Source organism: Mytilus trossulus, chromosome 14, assembly GCF_036588685.1.
Source record: "Mytilus trossulus isolate FHL-02 chromosome 14, PNRI_Mtr1.1.1.hap1, whole genome shotgun sequence".
Lineage (NCBI taxonomy): Eukaryota > Metazoa > Mollusca > Bivalvia > Mytilida > Mytilidae > Mytilus > Mytilus trossulus.
Window position 1 is genome coordinate 59633901 of NC_086386.1, and position 23688 is coordinate 59657588.

The 23688-nt window shown below is 31.6% G+C and overlaps 1 protein-coding gene across 1 annotated transcript; it reads right to left on the reverse strand.

Annotated features, from left to right (window-relative positions):
* Positions 1-17954: 17954 nt before the first annotated feature.
* LOC134697931 (uncharacterized) lies at positions 17955-20398 on the reverse strand. The gene is made up of 4 exons (XM_063560217.1): positions 20280-20398; positions 19479-19632; positions 18932-18979; positions 17955-18144 (listed from the first exon to the last, which is right to left on the reverse strand). Exons 1-4 carry the CDS (start codon positions 20341-20343, stop codon positions 17955-17957), a joined length of 456 nt encoding a protein of 151 aa, XP_063416287.1. The 5' UTR covers positions 20344-20398.
* Positions 20399-23688: the final 3290 nt, after the last annotated feature.

A 23688-nucleotide genomic window follows, 5' to 3' on the forward strand; every position in this document is an offset into this window, starting at 1 on the left:
AACAATTGTGAATACATTAGCACTTCATCAACTGTGTCCACCAACATCGAAAGGCCATAAACGTTATTGATTTAGGACATACATGTATTAGAGCTACAAGACGCCCGCGAGACGTTCTGGCGTTTAACAGTGGACACGTTTTGAGGAATTAAAATTATCGGACACGTTTTGTGGTTATAAATCGGACACGTTTTGGAAGTGTTGCATATTACGGACACGTGTGGCAACATATACAAGTTTTGGAGAATCGGACACGTTAATGAGTTTAACATATGTACTGAATTCAGTACCATACGTTTAAATATTAAATAAGTACTCATGTAAGTCGATAGCACAGTTTCATAGTAACATCTTTTTCATGAAAGTTGAGTTTATGATATACACTTGAGGTTCTAAATATCCTCTTTTGTTTACTTGCATTAATATACATCCTCACAAATAGCTATTTCCAAACATTGAGGACTATAATTTTATTCATGACAACATCTCTCATTTGTTGATATTGTAAAACAGCGGTATACTACTGTTGCCTCTATGTTTTGCGGTTTACATTTTTGTTAACAGACTTTTTTTGTAAAAATCGTCACGTATTATCTTTTAGAGCATATTCCTTCTCAGATTTCCTCCTTGATAAGCAATTATATCATCTTGTATAGGGATAATTTTGACTATAACATTTCTATTTATCTTTTTAAATTCGCTCAAAACTCAATCAAGATAAGAATCGTCATTTATGGACAATAATTCTTTAAAATAAATCCATTGACGATTTCGGGCATGATCACTGATGATGAACTATTTTCAGATCTTTTCTTGCTGATCTCATGATATGTATATTTTGTGCACAGTTTCTTTGCTGAATAATGCTTCAATTGGCAAACATCATTGATAAAGGGCAATTGTTCAAACAGGAGATGTCAAGCAATGTCGTATATGTACCATATGTGTAGTCGTATCTTCTTTCACATTTTTGCTATATACTATTGAACGCCATGACTGCCTTATGTTAATGATCAGTATTATATTCAGTGCTCACAACATTATATGCAGTGCTCACACTATTATATGCAGTGCTCACAACATTATATAAAGTGCTCAAACCATTATATTAAGTGCTCACACCATTATATGCAGTGCTCACACCATTATATGCAGTGCTCACATCATTATATGCAGTGCTCACAACATTATATGCAGTGCTCACAACATTATATTAAGTGCTCACAACATTATGTTAAGTGCTCACAACATTATATTAAGTGCTCACAACATTATATGATATTAAGTGCTCACAATATTATATTAAGTGCTCACAACATTATACGCAATGGTCCAAACACTATATGCAGTGGTCACAACATTATATGAAGTGTTCAAAACATTATATGAAGTGCTCACAACATTATATGAAGTGCTCACAACATTATATGAAGTGCTCACAACATTATACGTTTTTTGTTGTATGATGAGATTGATGTATGATGAGATCATTCGGTAAACTTCGTTTTCTAGCAGAAATTACCGAAGCCATACTTGGTAAATCACGGTAAATTAATGCCCAGCAAACAAATTTAAACAGTTATTATTATATATGTTATCATTAAGGCAGTATACAATATTTAAAACTGATTGAAATAAGTAAATTAAGAAGTATGATCAATTTAACACAAATTTATTCCACACCAGGGGATTTTAAACTTATTTTGAGGATCAGTTTCACCATATTCACAACTTAATATGTATATATATTTACTAGAACACACCCGTGATATCGCGGGTCTGTGACTGAATTATTTAATATAACTATGCGTAAGTCTTATTTTAGTATTGGTATTGTCATCTGATAAAGTCATGCCGATTATAAGATGCACAGTTTCTCTGCTTTCAACATCTTTCTGTTTGAACCCGTCGACCTGGAACTTATCAATTATTGGTATTATTAATTTTATTTGGAAAACAAAAGTCCCTGGAAAGGAGTATTTTTTAATCAACAGCATTGTCCTTTATGAGTTATAAATAAAGTTGAATTCTTAGATTCGCTGTTTTACGTCATTCCGGCTAACAAATTGAAAGCTGTACATGCTGTACTTATACGCCTTATTTTAAGTCCAGATTTTTATTATTCGTATTGTCATCTTAGAAAGTCATACTGATAAAAATACTACAATCGGGAAAAATGCGACAATGATTGAATTTAGTAGTGTCAACCCTGTGATTACGACCCGTGTAGAAAGCAAAATCCTAAATACAGCGTTTGGTGGTACGCCTGTCAGATGCGGAACGTACAGATAATGTAGTATTTAACAGGTGAATATACTATTGGTATCGGTATCGGATTCGACCCGGAACTTCTTAATTATTGGCAATACTAATTATGTGGAAAACAAAGGGGTCTGGAGTGGTGTAATATTTAATCAACAGCATTGTACTATATTAGTTATATATAAAGTTTAATTCTTTGATTCATCGTTTTTACGTGATGACGGCTTACAAATTGGACCTCGTTATTTCAGTGTTATAGAAGTGTTTATTAAATTGCTTCGCCGAACGCAGTTGGATACGACCGCAGAGGTCCAACCCTGAACCGTTCGGACAAAAATGGACACACTATTCACGCTTGATTCAGGTCTGAATTTGGAATGTTATAGGTTTCTGACACAGAATAACTGTAGTATTGGTTATATAATTTGAATTTATACTCATTTTTTTGCTTTTGAACTACGCTGTTGCGAATTACCCCTCCAAAAAGAAAAAAAAATCCTCCTTTTTTTGTTGTTTTTTGCAATATACTATGCTGTTGCAGACTGACCCCAACCTCAAGAAAAGAAAAATGTATCCTCCACTTTTTTTCTTTTTAATTTCTGAAATCTGATATGGGAATAAATCTTTACACATAATTTTAAAGCAGTGTAAGGGAGGTAATCAAACATGTCTGGATTACCTCAATACATTTGGATAACCTTCCTTACACTGGTTTCAAATTGTCTTAATTGACCATCAACCAAGAAACCCTTGTTTTTCCCTTCTTTTTTGCCTCTAATTCCTAAACGGTTTGAGCCATAACACAACCCCCACCTACCCCTCTGAGCAAATCATAACCATGCCTTTTGTAGTTTGGAAACTTGTGGTATAATTTCAGAGAGATTCATACACTTTATGACTGGAAACTACAAAAATGTTTATTTCGACACCCTTTTTGGCCCCTGATTCCTCAACAGTTAAGACCATAACTACCAAATCAATCCCAACCTTTCTTTAGTGGTTATAAACATTGTGTTAAAATTTAATTGATTTCTATTTACTTATACAAAAGTTATTATCCGGAAAACATCTGTCTTCGGCGACGCTGACGACGACGGCGTGATAGCAATATACGACCATTTTTTTTTCATTTGTTTTTGTTTGCAGTCGTATTAAAACATGTAGATTTATACACATATATTGTGCATTTCTGAATAATAAATGTACTTAGATTACTCGGGATTGTAATTAAGATATTTTATGACCCAATATTTTTCAAGGAGAACCAAATATCTGTCAGAAGTATACTGTTCATTGCATTTTATTTATCAATGTTGGTCAGCAATTGCAAATATAATTTTACTTAAACATTTACGATTTTCAATCATATTTTAAAAATGCATGTCACAGCAATGTTTGGTGCAAAATAACTAGTTTGTGAATTTAAATTCTTTTAAGAATATAAATCGGACTATGCTATACATAAAAGTCAAATTAGTTTCGACAATTTTCCATTTATTTTCCAGTGAGTGATCCATATCCATCAGAAAGAAGCCCCACAGAAACAATCAAGATCCGTCGTCAAAAGTATCTTTCCAGATAACGAAAAAAATATTCAGATATGAAATGTTCAACCTTTTACATTGATCCTAACATGGGATATGGGGAAAAATGGTAGCAAAAATAACAGAAATCCCCAGACTATAGACAAGCTTGTATGTGAGAAGAATTAGAACGCCAATAACAACAACGAGAAGAATTCACAGTAAAACAATACTAGAAGTTCTCCATTAATATAATTATATTACAATTATATATTGACAAAATAACGAGTATCGTTTATTTTTGTGCTTCTGTTACAAAAAAAAAATTAAAAAAAAATGTGTGGACTTTTAAAAAAAATCAAAGAAGTGCTCAGCAACAAATAGCATTCCTCTTTTATGTGTTGTTGCTATCATCTGGACCTAAACACAAAATTGAATCTTTTTTTCGAGGTCCATTGTTATCAAAGAAGTGCGATCAAAAAGATTTTATTCTTATATGACTTGTAGTTGATTATATTTTGTATCTTAATATACCTTAACCAGAATTAATTTAGGTCAAGTAGTTATCAAAGGTACCAGGATTATAATTTAGTACGTCTGATGCTCGTTTCGTCTACATAAGACTCATCAGTGACGCTCATATCAAAATATTTATAAATCAAAACAAGTACAAAGTTGAAGAGCATTGAAAATTACTCTTTTTCATGGACAATCGTTACTATCCAATAATAATAAATCATTCATTTTCACTCACAGTTTGTTTCAATCTTTACCTAAATGCAAAACTTAGATGCATGTTTTTTATTAGTTGTTAGTGGCTTTGAACTAGTTGTCAGTAACTGCGGGTACTCTCAGATCAGGACTTATAGTGTATTTTTGTTGTTGGGATTTACAAGTACCCGCCCACGTTCACTCTATTTTCTTGTTAGCTGTATTTATATGTGTACCCATTTGATGAGTTAAGCCTTTTACAACTGATTTTCATAGTTCGTTCTTATGTTGTTCTATTACGCCACTGTCCCAGGTTAGAGGAGGGTTGGTATCCCGCTAACATGTTAAAATCCGCCACATTCTGTTTATTTGTGGCTGTCCCAAGTCAGGAGGAGCCTTTATTTCAGTGGTTGTCGTTTGTTAATGTGTTATATACATGTTAGTTTTTCGATCGTTTGTTTGTACATAAATTAGGAATGTTTTACGTTTATCATTTCGGGGCCTTCTATAGCTGACTATGCGGTATGGGCTTTGCTCATTGTTGAAGGTCGTACTGTGGCCGTTTAGTTGTTAATTTCTGTGATGTCATTTTGTCTCTTGTGGAAAGTTGTTTCATTGGCAAGCATACCACTTTTTTATATATATTAACCTTGCAAACTGACAAACAAACGTCGTAAACGTTTTATTCATCCCCACAAACTCAGTTTTCATAAGAGATGATGACTTCAAATGAAAATGTTAAACTGGGTCTTGAAAGGGTAAATTATTTCTATATAAGACTGCTGATCATATTAAGAAGACAATCTACTTGGCGTGCTAAAAAGCTTGTAAACAAATGGAATAATTGATGTAAAGTTATGTTAAACACCTACAATGAAATGCTTTAAACTGCATTTTCCATATCTGTTAGATAATTTTTCATGTAAAAATGCCAAATTCTGAAAATCGATGTCAAAAATGACTCTATCATGACATATATAAGCTAGCGTAATATGGCACTTATGTGTTATAGAAAGCTGACTGTTTTATTTAAAAGGTAATTAAGCTTTTTAAAACTGAGTACGGACTATAAAGTGGCACCTTGCTAAAGTTCTTCAGTAGGAAATGAACTCGAGAATATATCATACAAATTATCCTTCGATATTTCATTAAATAAACTTTTTATTATTTAACTTACATTTTGCCATTCGTATTTCTTACGACTAACATAACTACTTCAATCATTCACCTCTTAGTTTCATCTTTTCCTTACTTATTTCAATCAGTTTTAAATATTGTATACTGCCTTATGATAACATGACTTTAATAACTTTTAAAATTTGTTAGCTTGGCATTACCGTAATTTACCAATTAGGGATTCGGTAATTTCCGCTAATAAACGAAGTTTACCGAATGATCTCATCATACAACAAAAACGTATAATATTGTGAGCACTTCATATAATGTTGTGAGCACTTCATATAATGTGTTGACCACTTCATATAATTTTGTGACCACTGCATATAATGTTTGGACCACTGCGTATAATGTTGTGAGCACTTAATATAATGTTGTGAGCACTTAATATAATGTTGTGAGCACTTAATATAATGTTGTGAGCACTTAATATAATGTTGTGAGCACTGCATATAATGGTGTGAGCACTGCATATATTGTTGTGAGTACTGCATATAATGCTGATCCGTAACATAAGGCAGTCATGGCGTTCCATAATATACAGTCATTTTCTATCTAGTATAGTTAGCTTAACAGGTTAAGAACGAAAATAATTGTTAACATCACCATTAAAGGGTAATGACTCATATAATGATTGGTCTGACAATTTTTAACCAACTAGGCAGTTTTAACAGGTCCAACCTCGCACATTTTACTACAACAGACAGAACACGAATGTTGCCCGAGTTTTTTTTTTTAACAACGCCGGAAAGTTTTGAATGCAGACTGGACCATAGATCAATATACATGTACATGTAGTTTCATTCTTAGAAATTAGGAAACGTGTATTTCTATATTACAAATACACATGTAGGCAAATTTTACCCTTATATCAATGTTGTTTTTATAATTTTTAATATCAACATAAAATAAGGGTGCATTAATTATCTTATACCAACATAATCAAAATATTTTTCACAGCTTTACGAAGGAAATGTTTGAAAAGAAATACTCATTACTTTTTATTAGCTCCATAGATTACTATGGCTATACCTGTGCTTTTCAAAAAGACCGAATACTGCAGTAAACTAGTGATTCAAACATACAGTTCATACTCTTGAAAATGACCTTACAGTACTTGTTAACATGGTTAATGTAAGATTTTAATTCAGTTTTTTCCCAAACATATATTATATTCATATGTATCTTGTTTTGTTTGCTAACTCGTTCCCATATATAATCTTTTAGTTGCATCTCAAAGACATAACTTTGGAATGCTACCAGTTTAAATAAACATGAATCGCAGCTACATTGAATTCCGAGGAAGAACCAATTACATGTGACAGTAGGGATAGAACATAATTTTAGTATCAGTTTAAACTGTTAGACGTTGCGGGCATATACATGTTGTAAAGAGAGTGCAGTTGCATTGTCTGTATTAATTTCAATGCTTTTAGCACTTCCTCAATTGAAATTGTACGAACATTTAAACTTTTGATTTATAAATATATGTCAGTAATAATCTAAAAAAAATTGTAATTGTTGTGAGTCAAGATCAAAAGGAAATCCGCTTCTCATTTATTGTATTGTAATACAAATGCTATAGATTTGAAGAAAAAAAATGAATCGATTTTAGAATATGTTTTTTTGTAATATTTAAAACATGATATATATTCTTTGAAAACAAACTACGTGGCAAATACAACCTTCTTAACATGTTTGTAGCATCTTTATTAAAGAAGTTGCACATTGTTCAAAAGATATCCAACACAAGAATAAATAAATGTCAAGAGTTTTTGAGAATATTTAAAAAAAAATCCATGGCAATGCACGCATTATGTAGGTTTTCGATATCAAAAACTAGTGAAAACAGTTATTGAATATAACAATCAGGAGGAGGACCTCATTCGTAAATATAAATCAACACGAAAACGTCTTATTCCTCCATTAAGATATGGTTATATTTTTGAAAATGTAGACATTCACCTCAAAAGCTTACCAAACCTGTAAACAGACCTATTTAGAAGGGATAAAGTTGAGATACTGTGTCAGGTAATTAAGTATGGCATATGTTGGTTATCACATTGATTCACTTAAAGGGTCTCTTGCATCGGAAATAAACACATTTATTCTAAAACCAGTTGTTGGTACTATACGGGCTATGTTATTTTCATATATTGTATGGTGCACGTGGTATGACACTTAACCTCTAAAAGTGGGAAGTGTACTTTTCATATGACGAAGACGTAATCTTTCGATCAGTAAGATGTATGTTAAGGTCTGGAGCTGGCATGTCAGTAACTGCTTGTAGTGTTTTTTGTTAATTTTTGAATCATTGTCATATTGCTGAGTTTCTTTTGTTACCTTTTGTGACATCGGACTCGGACCTATTTCAAACTGAGTTTTAGTGTGTGCGTATTGCGGTGTATTTCTTTATTCTACAATAGCTAGACGTATAGGGAAGAGTTGAGATCTAAAAAACATGTTTAACCCAAAAAAATAAGACAGAAGAGATTCAGAAATTCATTACTTGGTTAACACGCCTTACCTTCAATATATGTTTCTGTCGTAGCAATAACTTTTCTTGAATCATTGACACATCCTTTTATATTGTCGCATCTTAAATACAGATACATAATTATTCCATAGAAATAAACCTTTTTATTTTTGACATTTTTCTAACATATTTCCTTTCTAGTGAAAGATTAATCACACAATCATATTAAATAACTATGGTATCCTTTGTTTTGTATTGTACTCTATGAAAAGAAAGGAAATGTCGAAATACTAGTGATGTATTAATATACATTTTGTAAAAATGCTTAATTTGAAGAAAGACTGATGTGTGTGTTTTTCAATATGTATGACGTCAGATTCTGTTATTGTATTATGTTTTATTTTTACTTTGTTAAATATGATAATGCTTCCATTAAACATACATCTGTTAGTGACTGTATGCTTTTTTACGAAAAATATTCTAGAATGTACTATAACAAGAGCCTATATTATCTAACATGTACAGTTATCTATTCCAGTTAATAAGAACAAATGGGGTTATATTTTATATGTTTTCTGGAACAACGGCTAGGCAAATTTAAACATATGTGCATGATAATGTTCTTTTTATGATTTTCTAAGCAGATTGTTTTACTGGATCGTGTCCCTAGAAAAAATACTCGACCTTTTTATACTATATTTGTGAACTGATGAGTAACTTACATTTCGTACGCACCTCTTTTAAATTTTAACACATTATTATTCTCACTTATTTTGCTTCAATGATTTTCTGATTCATAATTGTCAGGGTGCAGATATTTGTTATTTACACAGAAATATAGTACCTCCAATTCACTGTAGGTAAAAAAAAGTTCCCGGCATATTATAGTGTCTCCTAACTAAAGTAAATGGAACTAGATTACATATTGTTTTACAATGTTTCTCAAGCATACATTGTTTCTATCAAATATGACGAGACACCTTATGGGTCGTTTTGCATTATTTTATAACCAAATTGTGTTATGCTGTAGTCCATTAAAGAGCATATATGATAATAGTAATAAAAAAAAGCTATTGCTTGACCAAAACAAGATTGACGGATGCATGGTTAATCTGATTTATGAATATTTAATGTTAAAGTGGAGATGTTATTCAATTTGTGAACTGCTTCAACCTATTATTTGTTTTTTTAGTCTTATATCGTTTGATTAGTATCAATTACCTCTCTGTCGCTAAACATGAACATATCCCCGCACATCGTTTCCCGTATGTATTGTTAGGGCATGGTATACATGACTTTCTGCTGAAAGACGTGTATCCAAGTCGACATTCTAAAAAGAGCAGAACAAACATGTTTATCTAAATTTCAAATCAGTTTTCGGTTGTGATAATGCCACCGTTTCCATTATTTTACTTCGGTTTTTTTTTTTGGATTAGGCTATCGGTCTTTGCAAGTCATTGATTTACCCATTATCCTCCTTTTGACATTAGGAAACGTAGATCCTTATTTATTCGTAGAAAATATCTTCATCAAACCTACACATTCTCCCTTTTTTGATAAAGTGCAACTTTCATGAAAGATATAGCTGTTTGGTTTTGGTTTTTTAATTCAAATTTGTATTGGCTACATAGGTTTAATCATCACTCTATTTCGAAAGCTGTAAAATAAAGTTCTGATTTCGAGACTGTCATTCAAGAAATAATAGATGAATCCTAGACTAGGAGTGGACATACATGTACCTGTTATAGAAATTGAATGAATAACTTGGAAGTGATTTATAAGGAATTTCATTACATTCAAACATGTACAATTAGTTGCTATTTTGTTTTAATTGTTTGTAACAGTAACATTTAATATTTAGGTTTAGAATTGATTTATAGCAGATTTCGATATGCTTAGATCACATATTTGCAGTTTTCAGACTTGTTTCAATCGTTTGGTAGCATTATCCTCTGATGTCCAGGGTATATAGCTCATCACGAACATTCCCTTTTCATATGTGGTCTGTCATTTCAAACATGTTCGGATACAAAAAAAATCACACAAATATTACAGACTTCTTAAAAGAATAAAATCAAAACGCTTGAATTTCCTTCAATTGGTGTAGCTAATTACAATCAAATGCATCCCTCGCTCGATCTCATAACGACGATCAACGATAAACAAAGGGCGGGTATCTATATACAACTTACCCACGCATATATCTTCTCTCATTTCGAAATGATCACAACAAAACCAGTCGCTGCTGGAAAGTAAGAAAATAATTGTATTTGTCGAACAGAAAATTTAAATATTAAACAGCGATGCCTGAGCTACGAAGTCCTAATGTTTATACAAATTAACCAACAAGTGGCATCGAAGTGAAATCAATATTTGTTAACTCATTTGTATAACACGTGTAAGGTTGTATCACATCTAGATGACATTTTTTTATGATTTATATATTTCAAAAAACAAAAATCCTGATTTATTCTGTGATTAACGTTTCATTACTACAAATTCAACAACGCATAACTAATATCATCGCATTGTGTTCTTAAAATCATTTAAGTTATGTCTAATATATCAAATACGGAAAAGGTAAAATGAAATGCAGTATAGTTTAACTCTAGCAGAGAAAGCACACTGATTCCAAAATTTGAATGATTGCGTGGTATATTGTTATTTAGGAGAGAGCCTTTTGCTTCTTCGGATTGATATCACTTTCGGGATATAAATATCAACATTCAAGGATAGATCCGTTATTTATCCAAAGAGTATCTAGTGTTATTCCGGAGAACAGGATTTGCAAAAAAAAATACTTAAAACTAGTCCAAAATCAGGATGAGGATAACTTTGAAATCGGTTTATACAGTGTAAGGTGTGTTTTCTTAGGTCGAGTATGCAATTTTTCGCATAGGCAATGGCACTTACTCATATTTGTTAAATAAGTCTATTTGAAGTAATAAAATTGTAGTTCACTCGTGCTGAATGTGCCAAATCAATTTATCAAATTCCCCAAAAGAAGCACAAGTTCTTGCATATCTCCACTATCAAGCATGATTAAAAGTGTTCTTCAAAGTTATTATATACATGTAGCACTTACCTTCCGTAGTGGTGACATTCGCCAATTTTGCATAAGGTGTAACAAAATGTGTCAATCAATAATAGCAGTAACAAGTGATTGAAAAATACCATAACTTAGACTTCATCCGTCTTCTTTAATGAAATATTTATCAGATAAGTTAAACATGTTAAACTACAATCGAAATTTTTCCTTTGTTGTTGAAACATGCAATTTAATGAACAAGAATTATGAATTTTACTAATTACTTTGTCGCAAATCAAACCATTTTCCGCATTGAAAACATACTTCCGCCTTTTATTACGTTATTTGAAAAGCCAGAACTATTTTTTATGTTTGTATTTTTCTAGATAAGTAGTAAATATGATTTTATGTATGGTACAATATATGATCATCATCATAATATGTTGTTAATTTTATATTACAATATATAAAGCAGTAGATATTTCTCACATGTATGTGGTCCACTTTGCCTTTCATGCAAATATATTGTTTGATATTTGAAATAAAAAATCTACAAGGTTTTTACACTACTGCTCCCCGTACATGAATGGTAGAAGGTAAGTCATTTGATATGTAATAAAATTCAGAATGGAAATGAAAAATCCTAGTATATCAAAGAGAAAAAAATACGATTAAACAGCAGATAACAGCCGAAGGACAACAATCGCATGAATTGGTACTCGAGAAGATCCCGTACCTGGAGGCAGGCCACAGCTGCTTGCTTAATAAGACTGTGTACTAATGTAGTAACATGGACGTAATACTAAACTCTAAAGCATAGACATGAGCTTTTACATCATGCACCTGCTGCAAATAGTGGGAAGGAAGAATGCAGCCACATAGTTGGGGAATAGGCAAAACAATTATTTGCCTGTCCTTTACAAATGATACACAGAATGTGACCCCCTTCTATACCAACATCTCGTTTTTTTTAGTTATCTGTTTGTATAGTAGTGTAAACATCGCATCCGTAAATGACAATTTCAAGATTTGCAAACGTTCTTGCTAAGTAAATCTGACAATCAGGTTGCAGCATAGGTCAAAGTGTTGAAAAATAAAACTACAAACATTTTTAAAGATTATCTTTATCAGACAGACACTTTTTTTAAATCCAGAAAACTCCGTTCGTTATCTTTATCAGACAGACATTTTTTTTTTAAATCCAGAAAACTCCGTCTTTTATAACCTATCCTTGTGTAGTGTTTTCTTGCAGCAGACTGGATATCGTAGCGATCAAACATGTCTGCTGGTGTATGTGCTAGATTGAAGTATTGAAACATATTTAAAAAATAGAATCAGATCCAAGGTCAAAGATTGTTCTTTTTTTTTAGCACCAACACATTACACCAATAGAAGGTATACAACGTGGAAAATAGACTTGGGATTTGAATTGTTTCACAAAATCAGACATATCGTGTAAAAGGAGTACCTGGAATGGGACTGAAAGCTAGACACAGCACATGTTATATTTAAGCACCACATGTGCAGTTTGTTAAAACTAACGCACGTCTGACTAAAGGTTCGGGATTTGTGAAATATGTATTTTATTTCGTTTGAAATACGTTTTTTTTCCCGTTTGCTATTTGTAGTAATTATTTATAGATGGGAACTAGTATAACTAGTTCGGATAGTGGTTTTGTAACAGTTTGTACAATTTATAAATTTGATTTTGAGTGCATAAGGCACGAGGAAAGTTTTGGCGGTTTTTATGGTTGGGATTTAATGGTACTATACATGTATACAATTTGGCTTTTAAATGTTTAAGTATCGAAAGTTCTCGCAGTTACGTCAAATTTAAGTTGGTCACATTGGTATATATGCAGTTGCTTCTATGTTTATTGTACGTACAGGGCGTTGGATGTATTAGCCAAGGAAAAATAAACGATGCAAAAGAGGAACATTGTTATGTGTCATGTATTTACATGTTGTTTCAATCAAAGAAATATGTACAATAAATAAGAATTAAGATTGTATCGCAAGAGAAAATAAGATGTTACTGCGAGCAACTAATCCTATATCTGTGTTAGTCTCGTTTATATCCTATTCAATTTAGAGATAAGCTACGGACGCGCAGGACAAGAGAGAATTTAACTAATATTATTTCCTCCGTTTACATGTTAATAAGGTTTGTTTTACCGGTCATATTTACTCCAGAGACAGATGTATGTAGTAAGAATTAAATGCGGTATTTGTTCATATCAGGCAATTTAATATGAGTATTACAGCAAAAAAAATTACAGGTGTTGGGTTTACTCCAAAGAGTAAGCAACCAAGAAGAAAAAACCTTCTTCACATTATATAATGATTATCAATATTCAACACATATTATTTGATACGGCATCCCATATAGCCATGCGGTTCTAAAGATAATAATAAATTCAAAAGAGAACATCAGAGATCTGTGATCAAGTTAAACGTCAAATTTTCTAAAACACAAAAAAATACTTATCCCCACGATTCTTGGATTTTTCTTCTTCATATAAAAAATAAACCAGGAACAGATTGCGTTTTCTTCGATAACATTCAGTTAGTATTTTTGTCTTTACGTCGTCCGAAATCCTCTTTATTGTTGTCTGTTTAATTTTTGGTGTAGCTTATAAATTGTCGTTGTCCCGCTATGCATTTTTTTATCTTTGTCAATCTTGATTGATTTCATAACTGCTATAATAATTAATGAGACACCTTTAATTATTTATTGGTTCTTTTATTAAAATTTAAAAGATTGAAGAACTGACTTGCCTAATATAATTATTCTTATTTCAGTTTATCGCGTCAACACAAACATCCTAGACAGACATTTATCTAAATAGAAAACTCTCTAAAATCAGTTTTTTCACATATATTATTACTTATTTATCAGAATTATAGTCTTAAAGAAATCACTGTGTATACTCTATTTTTTTCTTAAATATAGACTTTATACCTCCTCCCCTGTTTCAATTTTTTACAGAATTTGAAAGCAGGACTATTATTATTACTAGCTTACCCTATTTGCATATTTTCTGATACAAAAATGCCTAGAACCTGTTTAAAATTGTTTTGATAACATATTGAAAGCATATCAGAAAACAATAAACGTAATGTTTGAAAAGCGGTATACTACTGTTGCCTTTATTTAGCAGTCAATCATTACAACATTCACAATTATATAAAGTATCCAATCCAACCTCTGTCGCCAGTCCACATCTTACTGTATTTGTCAATTAAAGTACCCATTTTCTGCCTCGAATGGTTCATTTAGAATTCTTGTCACAACAGTATCATCTGTAACCATATATCCGACATAATTTAGCTAATATATATACTAGAAGTGTTCAAACAAAGCTATATTTGCAGTAGTTGTATGTTTGCAGATACCTGTCTGAGATATAAATTCACTTACAATGTTGTAGTAATGACTGCAAACATCTGATTTTGGCATTACTTCCAAGCATACTCACACCACATCTTCCTATATCTATAGTTATAGATTTCTATATTAAAAACTTTAAAATCATAAAATCATAGCATTTACAAGTAAAATTATTTATTTTATGACCCAGAAGGTAGGCAATTTCCATTTTTTTTTGCCCCTGGGGCCTCAAACTTCCTTTAAATCATTTTGCTGTTTCTAGCAATTTGGAATATTTAGTACATATTCAGGATAGAACTAACTATTGTTAGTTTTCTTGAAATATTGTTTTTCCAGCTTGTATTTATCATGCCGTGGTGACAAATAGGCAGATTGAGGTGTTGCGGCTTATTTTTTGGTTATCGAAAGGACACAAATACCCCATATATAATATTAAGGAAGAATATATGAGTTTCAATGACTGCGAAGAGTAAGTGTAAGCACTTCTTTACAATTTAATTTACAAATATGCAAATATAATGAATATTTTGGTATCCAGAACTTTAAGTAAACGATGTATACTGTAAACTGTGTCATCATTTTTAAGGCCCAGGATTCCACCAATATTCATGAAATATTTACAAGACCTCATATTTGAGTTAATTTCTTAAAAATCTGTGATATATAGCAAATTTGGTTAAATTCTTAATGTTCCCCCTTTTCACCCTATATAGGTTGCATTTCTGTAAATATTGTCAATGCAACTTCCCATAGGAACTCCTTTCTGTACCACTTTAACTCTGAAGTTTTGAAAAAAATCTTATCCTAGAATCGAAAGTTCATATGCACCACAATGTTTTTCAAAGGTCAAAACATAGGGCTTTGCGGCATATTTTCAACGTGTATATGCCCTGAACTTCTCAAAGTTTAAACTAACACTAATTTTCTTAACTACCCCTACCTTGAATGAAAGGTTACCACAGATTTCGATGTAAACAATATGCACATGTTTATTTACTGGTAACATTCTCAAGTTATGTCTCTGTGAGATGGGACACAGAGAGCATAACTGGGAACCAGTATGTTAACAAACTAAATTGTCTATGAATATTCAAGATCTCTCCAAATGAGGCGTGTTTTGAGAAACAGCTGCATTTTCAAAGTGCAACCTAGAAGTTGACAATTTTGTCGACCAATATTTTTTTAAAACATCAACGAACAACGGCAGTATGGATATACATTATTCATGCTATTCAATAAAAACGTATTTTATGTGAATTGAACAAAGACAATTTATTAAGGAATGTTAAAACAAAGATAATTTTAGTATGATTTGCAATGACCACATAACACATTTAAAACACTGATGGAATGGAAGGTTAACAAAAACAAAACAAAACAAAACAAAACAAAACAAAATAAACAATATTGGATGATTAAAAAATCAGTACCATGATCAGCATGTGTGTTTACCTGATTAACAGGTTTAACTAATATGAATAGATAACATTTTTGATGATCTATAGAGTACTTCGGGTTATTTATATGACACTTGTATATTGATACATTTGTGTACATTTATTACCATATCTTTATAAAAGATATTTATATATGGTTAAAGTAAGACATTGTGGAAGTTTTTTACTTTATAATTGCACAATTATACGAGTATGTCTGTACTTCTTTGAATAGTAATATTCAAAATCTTGTCAATCAAGCCATCAATAGTCTGTAGAAACTCATCAATTTGAGTATCCTGAAAGGAAAACAAATCATATGATTCAGTTTTACATGTATAAAGGACTACATATTACCTAGCTACTATCAGTAATACTGTATGTACCACTTTTGTAAGGAATACTTTCTGCTTTTTTGTTTGATTATCAACTGCTTTTAGTGACCACAGTTACTTGAATCATATGCACTTATATAAAACAATTGATCTTCCTGAGCATTTAAATGTTTGATGATAATTCAGAATGTGTCTTTTCACATTTTGAATTTTGATTTGACTTTTTACGGTTTTGTTTAATCATTGCAATTTAACATCTTCTGTAATTTAAGAGTACATTTCGAAATTATTCTGTTCGATTAAAAATCGACTCAGTTGACGAGTTACTTTTTGCAACAAGTGTTATTTTCAAATTTTGAAAACATCAACCATACTAACCAATTGTTGTTGATATCATACATGTAAAGTTAGATGAACAACGAATGTCAATATTGAACGTAACACACATTACATAGGTTTGTATAAAAATTTAGACAACGAAAATACATAGATCCGCTAAAATGTGTGCCCATGAAAATATAAAGAATCACTGTATTAACACTTGAAACTACAAATAATGTTTCATCAATTGGTATAGTTTAAAAATCTTACAAAATTAGTAGTGTGTATAGTTCTTCACTGCAATACAGTACGCATTGGCTATTGGACATATGATGGTGGCAAGTTATGCGCAGATTGTTGAGCATAAGACAGATTTGTAGAAGCAATAATGACACTCTTCCCCTCCGATCCTACAAACCAAATTATATAGTTTTGTATTGAAATGCAGCTATATGCGGCCTTTAACTGTATTCTGCGACACAGATGTTTTTACTGCGTCCAATACCCATCGCAAGCGTTGTTCTGGTTTCTGCTCTTTGGTCGGGTTGTAATCTCTTTGACAAGTCCACAATGTCCATTCTCAATTTTACAGATATGATCGTCACGGTTAGATTATTATAATTACATTGACCTATGTATTGGTTTTTTTTATTCAAAAGCAGTTTTTGTTGAATGGTTGCCATAGTTTTTTGACAATCTAAGGACACATGGGACTCCTGTTATCAAAAACAAGTGACCATGACTTAAGGAGCTCATGGTTGAAAATTAGATCATGCTCCACTTTAGGTCGGGATCCGTATCATTGGTCATAGAAAGTTATTATATGTTAATGTTTGTTTTTATCATGGACGAAAGGAGGATGCAAGTACGGTGTGAGTTTGTTCAGTCATTCGCACAATGTACATAGTGTATTTTAAAATGCCCTGTACCAAGTAAGGGAAATGGCCATTGTTATATTATAGTTCGTTTCTGTGTTTGTTACATTTTAATGTTGTATTTCTGTTGTGTCGTAGTTGTATTATATTTTATGCTTTTCCCTCAGTTTTAGTTTGTAACCCGGATTTGTTTTTTTCTCTATTGATTAATTAATTTCAAACAGCGGTATACTACTGTTGCCTTTATTCATCTGGTGAACGGATGGTGCATATCCGTCTTTATAAATTTTGTATAATTTCTTAAAACATTAAGTACATGATATCATAACTTTAAAAAATAAATCGAAATCATGACTGAGCAAATCACATTAGTTATTTAAGATTACAAATTGATCGTATAAATTCCTTGATTTAAACAGGTTAATCGCTAATGAACATAATGTGATTTCGAGTCGGTTGTTGTAAATTATGAACAACACCGTTGTTAGTTCCTGGGTTATTGTGTGGCAAACTTAGACGCATACGTCTTTTTAATACATACAGTATTACAAATATAACAATAACAACTAATACTGCCCCGAGTCCAATTCCTGCTCCAGTTGATAATGTTCTAAAATAAATTGAAATATTGGCGTTAGCAACATGAGCAATAGTTCAAATGATAATCATTTATAAAATAATCATCAGACAATTTATGATAACGTTAAAAAAATAATGTTTCTAAAAAATCGGTGTTGAGATAAAGTGGATGCTGTACTTGAAAACATATTTGAAAGATTTCAAAATTCACAGAGAAGATAAACATTTTGATAAAGGTACACATAACAACATTCACGAAAACAGCGTTTGCTTGATATGTCATATTACATTAGTTTTGATATCATTATTTGCAATTTCAACTTTGAAGCGTTAAACACCATCATATGATGAATATGCTCCTCAGTATACAAAACGGATAATGTAGACAGTGTGCTGTTCGGTGTTGATGATCTTTGATCGTTGAACTTGTTTCTTTTTCGCTGTTGGAATTGTCAATTGGACTTGCCAATTTGTTTTGGAATTTTTAAATTGTTGTTTTGCATAATGCTTATTAAGTTTGTATTACAAAAGACAATGAAGTTTTTTTCAGCATATACACGTGCCTGTTGAATAGTTAAATGTACTAGACTAAGTACAAGGCTTATAATATGATACGCCAGACGTACATTTCGTCTACATAAAACTCATCAGTGACGCTCAAATCAAAATAGTAAGACATCTATCATGAATATAGCGCTTTATTATAAGATAATAAGCTAAAACAAAATATAATAAAGTTTTATTTTATTTCATATTCTAAACCAGAAAAACAATCAAATAATTGGAAATTTCTATTTTACAATGCATATATAACTCACCCACTGGTTTTGGTCTTTTCGGAAATCGATGCACGTGTAGTAGTGGTTCTATGATAGAAAAACATGTTATCATTCATCATTTTGCAAGCATGAATACATTTTTATTAGACAGCAGTACATATATATGAACTCATCATATATACCAGGACAAAAATTAGTATGTATTCCTGACGTGCGTATTGTCTACAAAGGATTCATCATCGCTCGAATCTCAAAAAGTTAAAAAGGCCAAGTAAAGAACAAAAATGAAGAGCTCTCAGGATCAAATTTTTTAACGTTTTCCGAGTCTTGTCAACGTTTTTGTTTAGTATATTTCTGCTAAGTACCCATGTAATGTTTATTGTTTGTCATTTTTGTTGTGTTAGTACACCTTTATCCTGGGTTCTGAAAGGGTTGACGCATACAAACAAGTCTCCGTCACATCATACATGTACAAAGTTTAAAAGTTTTCAGTGTACTGTCCGAAAGACTTTTTTCAAGTCAAGAGAAAATATATTTAGAGGTATATCCAAGTACAGTTTGTTTATTTAATTATTTAATTACGTACCTGGGCGAAGTCTCGCATTGATGATATCTAGTGCTTACTACACAGCGCCAAGTACCATTTAATTTACAACACTCATCACAGAATAGCGTAAGTGAACCATTGCACAAACCCTCACAGTGATAAGAATAAAGACCATCTCTTTTACAAACTTCACCTACAGAAAAACAAAACACCAATAAAAGGCTGTTTAATTGCCTGTAGCGTGACATGTAATCAATATTCGTGATATAAAAAAACCTAAAATTTCAAAAATTCTGAACTCAGAGGAATAACTAATCGGAAAGTCAATAATCACATGGAAAAATCAAATGACAAAACACATCAAAACGAACGGACAAGAACTGTCATACTCCTGACTTGGTACTGGCATTTTAAAATATAGAAAATGATTGATTAAACCTGGATTTATAGCGCTTTACCTCTCACTTTGATGACAGTCTCATCAAATTCCGTTATATTTACAATATCGCGTAAACTAAACAGATTTAATAAATAAAATAGTCAAAATATGGGTACAGCAGTCACTATCGTGTAACAACGTCAAAGGCACGTAAGGTAAAAAGAGAGCAATACTAAAATATAAAAAAAAAAATCAATTATTAATTTGTATTCGCTTTACGCCAATTGTCAAGATTCAACTTTAATTAAAACAATGTAAAAGTTAAAATGATGCCTATGATGTTAAATTTTATTAAACTTCGCTTTGTTTTCTAAATCATGTAGAAAACATTTTTAATATTTTTTAAACCCTGATCATAGACGCAAATTTTGATACCTAAAGTTATTTCAAAATATACCTACATTTCAATCCATAATAAAAGGCACAAATTAAGAAACATCCAAAGATTAATTTGTATTGCTCCATTGTGTAAGTGTTTTATAGTTATGAACTTCGTGTTAATCTACTGTGGTTCGAAACGTGACAACTATTGAAATTGGATATCAATATTGACGTGTGCATTGACTTCTTTTAAAATGTACTCAAGCACTGCGTCAAATAATTTACGTTTACATTTAAAAAAAAAATAAAATAGCATAATAATATTTGCACGTAATACGGGTACATATGTATTAGGCTTATACTGGTGTTATTCGTATCTCAACGTTGATGTATAAAATAATCAAAGAACTGTTTAACGTTAAGTTTGTTTGGTATATAAAAGCAAATAAATGATCCGTATTTCTTTCCTTTTTTTCTTTTTTTGTTGGATGGTTTTTTCCCCATTCTAGCTGTATACTCTTTCATTGTTTTCAAATTATGCAAATAAAACACTTGTGAGGCTCTTCATAGCTTGCTGTTCGTTCTTTAGCATGTTTAACCAATATGATTTACTTTTAAAATTGTCACTTGATTGAATAGTTGTCTAATTTTCACTCATACCACATCTTTTATATTTACTGATATAAGGATAATCGTGTTTGATCATTAGTAGTAATTAAACAAGACAACCACTAATCATCTTTTTTAATTAAAAATAAAAACTTAAACCTTTTGTTTACAAATTCAATATAATACACGTGCATTTTAAAAAAAAAGGTGTATTATGTGTCTCTTTTTTATTTGTTTTCATCCTTTTGATGGAGATAAAAATGTCACAAAATCGTCTTATGAATAGGTATCGTATTTACATATTCGGTGTGCATTCACCCTTCTAAAATTTAAAGTATTAATAAGGTAGGTATTCCAACAGGTGCTTTCTACTTCCTTATGTAGTCCCTTTGTCACCTCATAAACAACTAAGATATGTTTTAACAATCGACCTACCCTTCATACTAATACTAAACGTAAAATCAAAAACTACATCATCATCCGTAATATTGTTTTCATATTACATTACTACAACTTCGCATATTGTATGCAACCAGGAAGTGTGAGGATTGTCAATGTATAATTATTATTTTTTTATTCCGGAAGTGAACTTGGATTTAATGATGAATGGTCTAGAAGAATATCATGAGGACAGGAAGTTTAAATTTGGAATTTTTGTTTGTGATTTAAAAATAATTTTTACCCCAACAACTAGTGTTCTTTAGTGCAATGGTATAACAAGTGCAATCCCAAAAATACTGAACTCCGGAGAAAAATTCAAAACGGAAAGTCACTAATCAAATAGTAAAAATCAAATGCTTAAACACATCAAACGAATAGAAAACAACTGTCATACTCATGACTTGGAACAGGCATTTCTAAATGTAGAAAATGGTGGATTGAACCTGGTTTTGAATCGTTAAACCTCTCACTCGCATCAAAAAAAGCTACCGTCATTAATTACAAATTGATTTTTCCAGAAAGTTCAATCGTAAAGTGTAAAGGTAATGTAAGAATTTAAGTGAATTAAAACGAGAATAACAATGAGTATAATACTGAAACGTTATTTTACATACGCGAACGAGTGTGTTCGGATAAATTGTATCATGGACCTACGTTCCATGATAAAAAATATAAATGCATGCAATAGTGAATAAGAGAAAATAGTCAACTCAGAAAAGTTACAAAATGTGTACGCAATATAGAACAGAATTTGTGCATAACCAATAAACAAAACAAACCGTGCATACACAAACCAATGCAATTGTATCACAGGATATTTAATGTGTCGGAATGAACATATGTATGCACGGTCATTCCTACAATACCATTACCCTGAACAGAGAGAGGTATAGCACCCAACGAAAGTACACGTGCACACTGTGATATTTTTTTTATAAAGAATAAGATTGACAAGTTTAGTTTAAAACTACGGAAAAGACAAAAGGCATACGCTGTTTATTTAATAGTAGACGTAGTAGTTAAAAGTGAATTGTAGCAGTTACTACGAACAAATCATATTTCTCTAGATTTAACGACTATTTACCGTATTTGTTATCACATAAGCAACACGACGGGTGCCACATGTGGAGCAGGATCTGCTTACCTGTAATAACCCCTAGTTTTTGTAGGGACTTGTTTTGTTTATTCTTTAGTTTTCTATGTTGTGTCATGTGTACTATTGTTTATCTGCTTGTCTTTTTCATTTTTAGCCATGGCGTTGTCAGTTTATTTTAGATTTATGAGTTTGACTGTCCCTTTGGTATCATTCCTTCCTCTTTTAAATATGTATCAGTTACCGAATTTGGTATAAATGGATTTTCTGTTGCTCAGTCTGTTGTTTTTAATTAAGGGTACACATATCCCGTAAGTATCTTTCGCATCTCTTATTTGACTGGATGAGTGTTGAAACAACACCTTGAATAATAGAAACTGTTAAGTTAATACGTATTTTGCTTATGTATGATAATGTTATTTCAATCAACTTATTTCGAAAATTTGTTCTTTTTTTTACATACTTTTGTGCATCGGTCGCAAGGTCTGGACCTGCTGTTATGTTGTCTTTGTTTTTGTGGTTCATATGTGTTTTGTTCACGTTTCTAGCGTTCTGTATATACACGAATCTTGAATGGAGAGTTGTCTTATTTGCTATCATACCACATCTTAATTATGTTATCTTCTTGTTGGTTACATTTTGTTATCATCACACCAGAATGTCTTTGTTTGTGAATTTCAGAATAACAGAATGGCATATGACTACTGGTGTAAATCATTGAAGGTCCATAACATGATAATAGTCAATAAACAATTAAATGGCTACACATACTAGTTCCTTCAATCTGCAACAGATGTGTTGTTCGAAATAACATTTTTCTTTCTTTTATATAAAAGGCCAAAACTAACTTCCACATATATATATGGTATGAGTGTCAAAATGAGACAACTCTCCGCCCAAGTCACAATTTATAAAAGTGAACCATTATAGGTCAATGTACGATCTTCAACACAGAACCTTAGCTCTCTCAGATCCGCAAGCTATAAAGGGCCCTAAAATCCATAGTGTAAAACTATTCAAACGGGAAAACCCATAGTCTAACCTATATAAACTAATTGTATTTAGCGGTAGATATTATTCAGGCATCATATTACGGCCGGATGTAAGTTACGACATTTAGAAGATCGACTCGTGATGACATCCGTACAATTTACGTAGGGACAATTTCAGCTTCCCACTTGGAATTATTGGCTTAATAGCTTTCCTGTGAGTATCTAGCTTCTATGAGAAATAAACATGTGACGGGTAATGCATTCCCAAGAATATCGTATCAACTGGGAGATGTATACTCCGTGTGCAGCTGCTACAAAAACAAAAAAATGCCATAAAAATTGTAGGAAATTTTA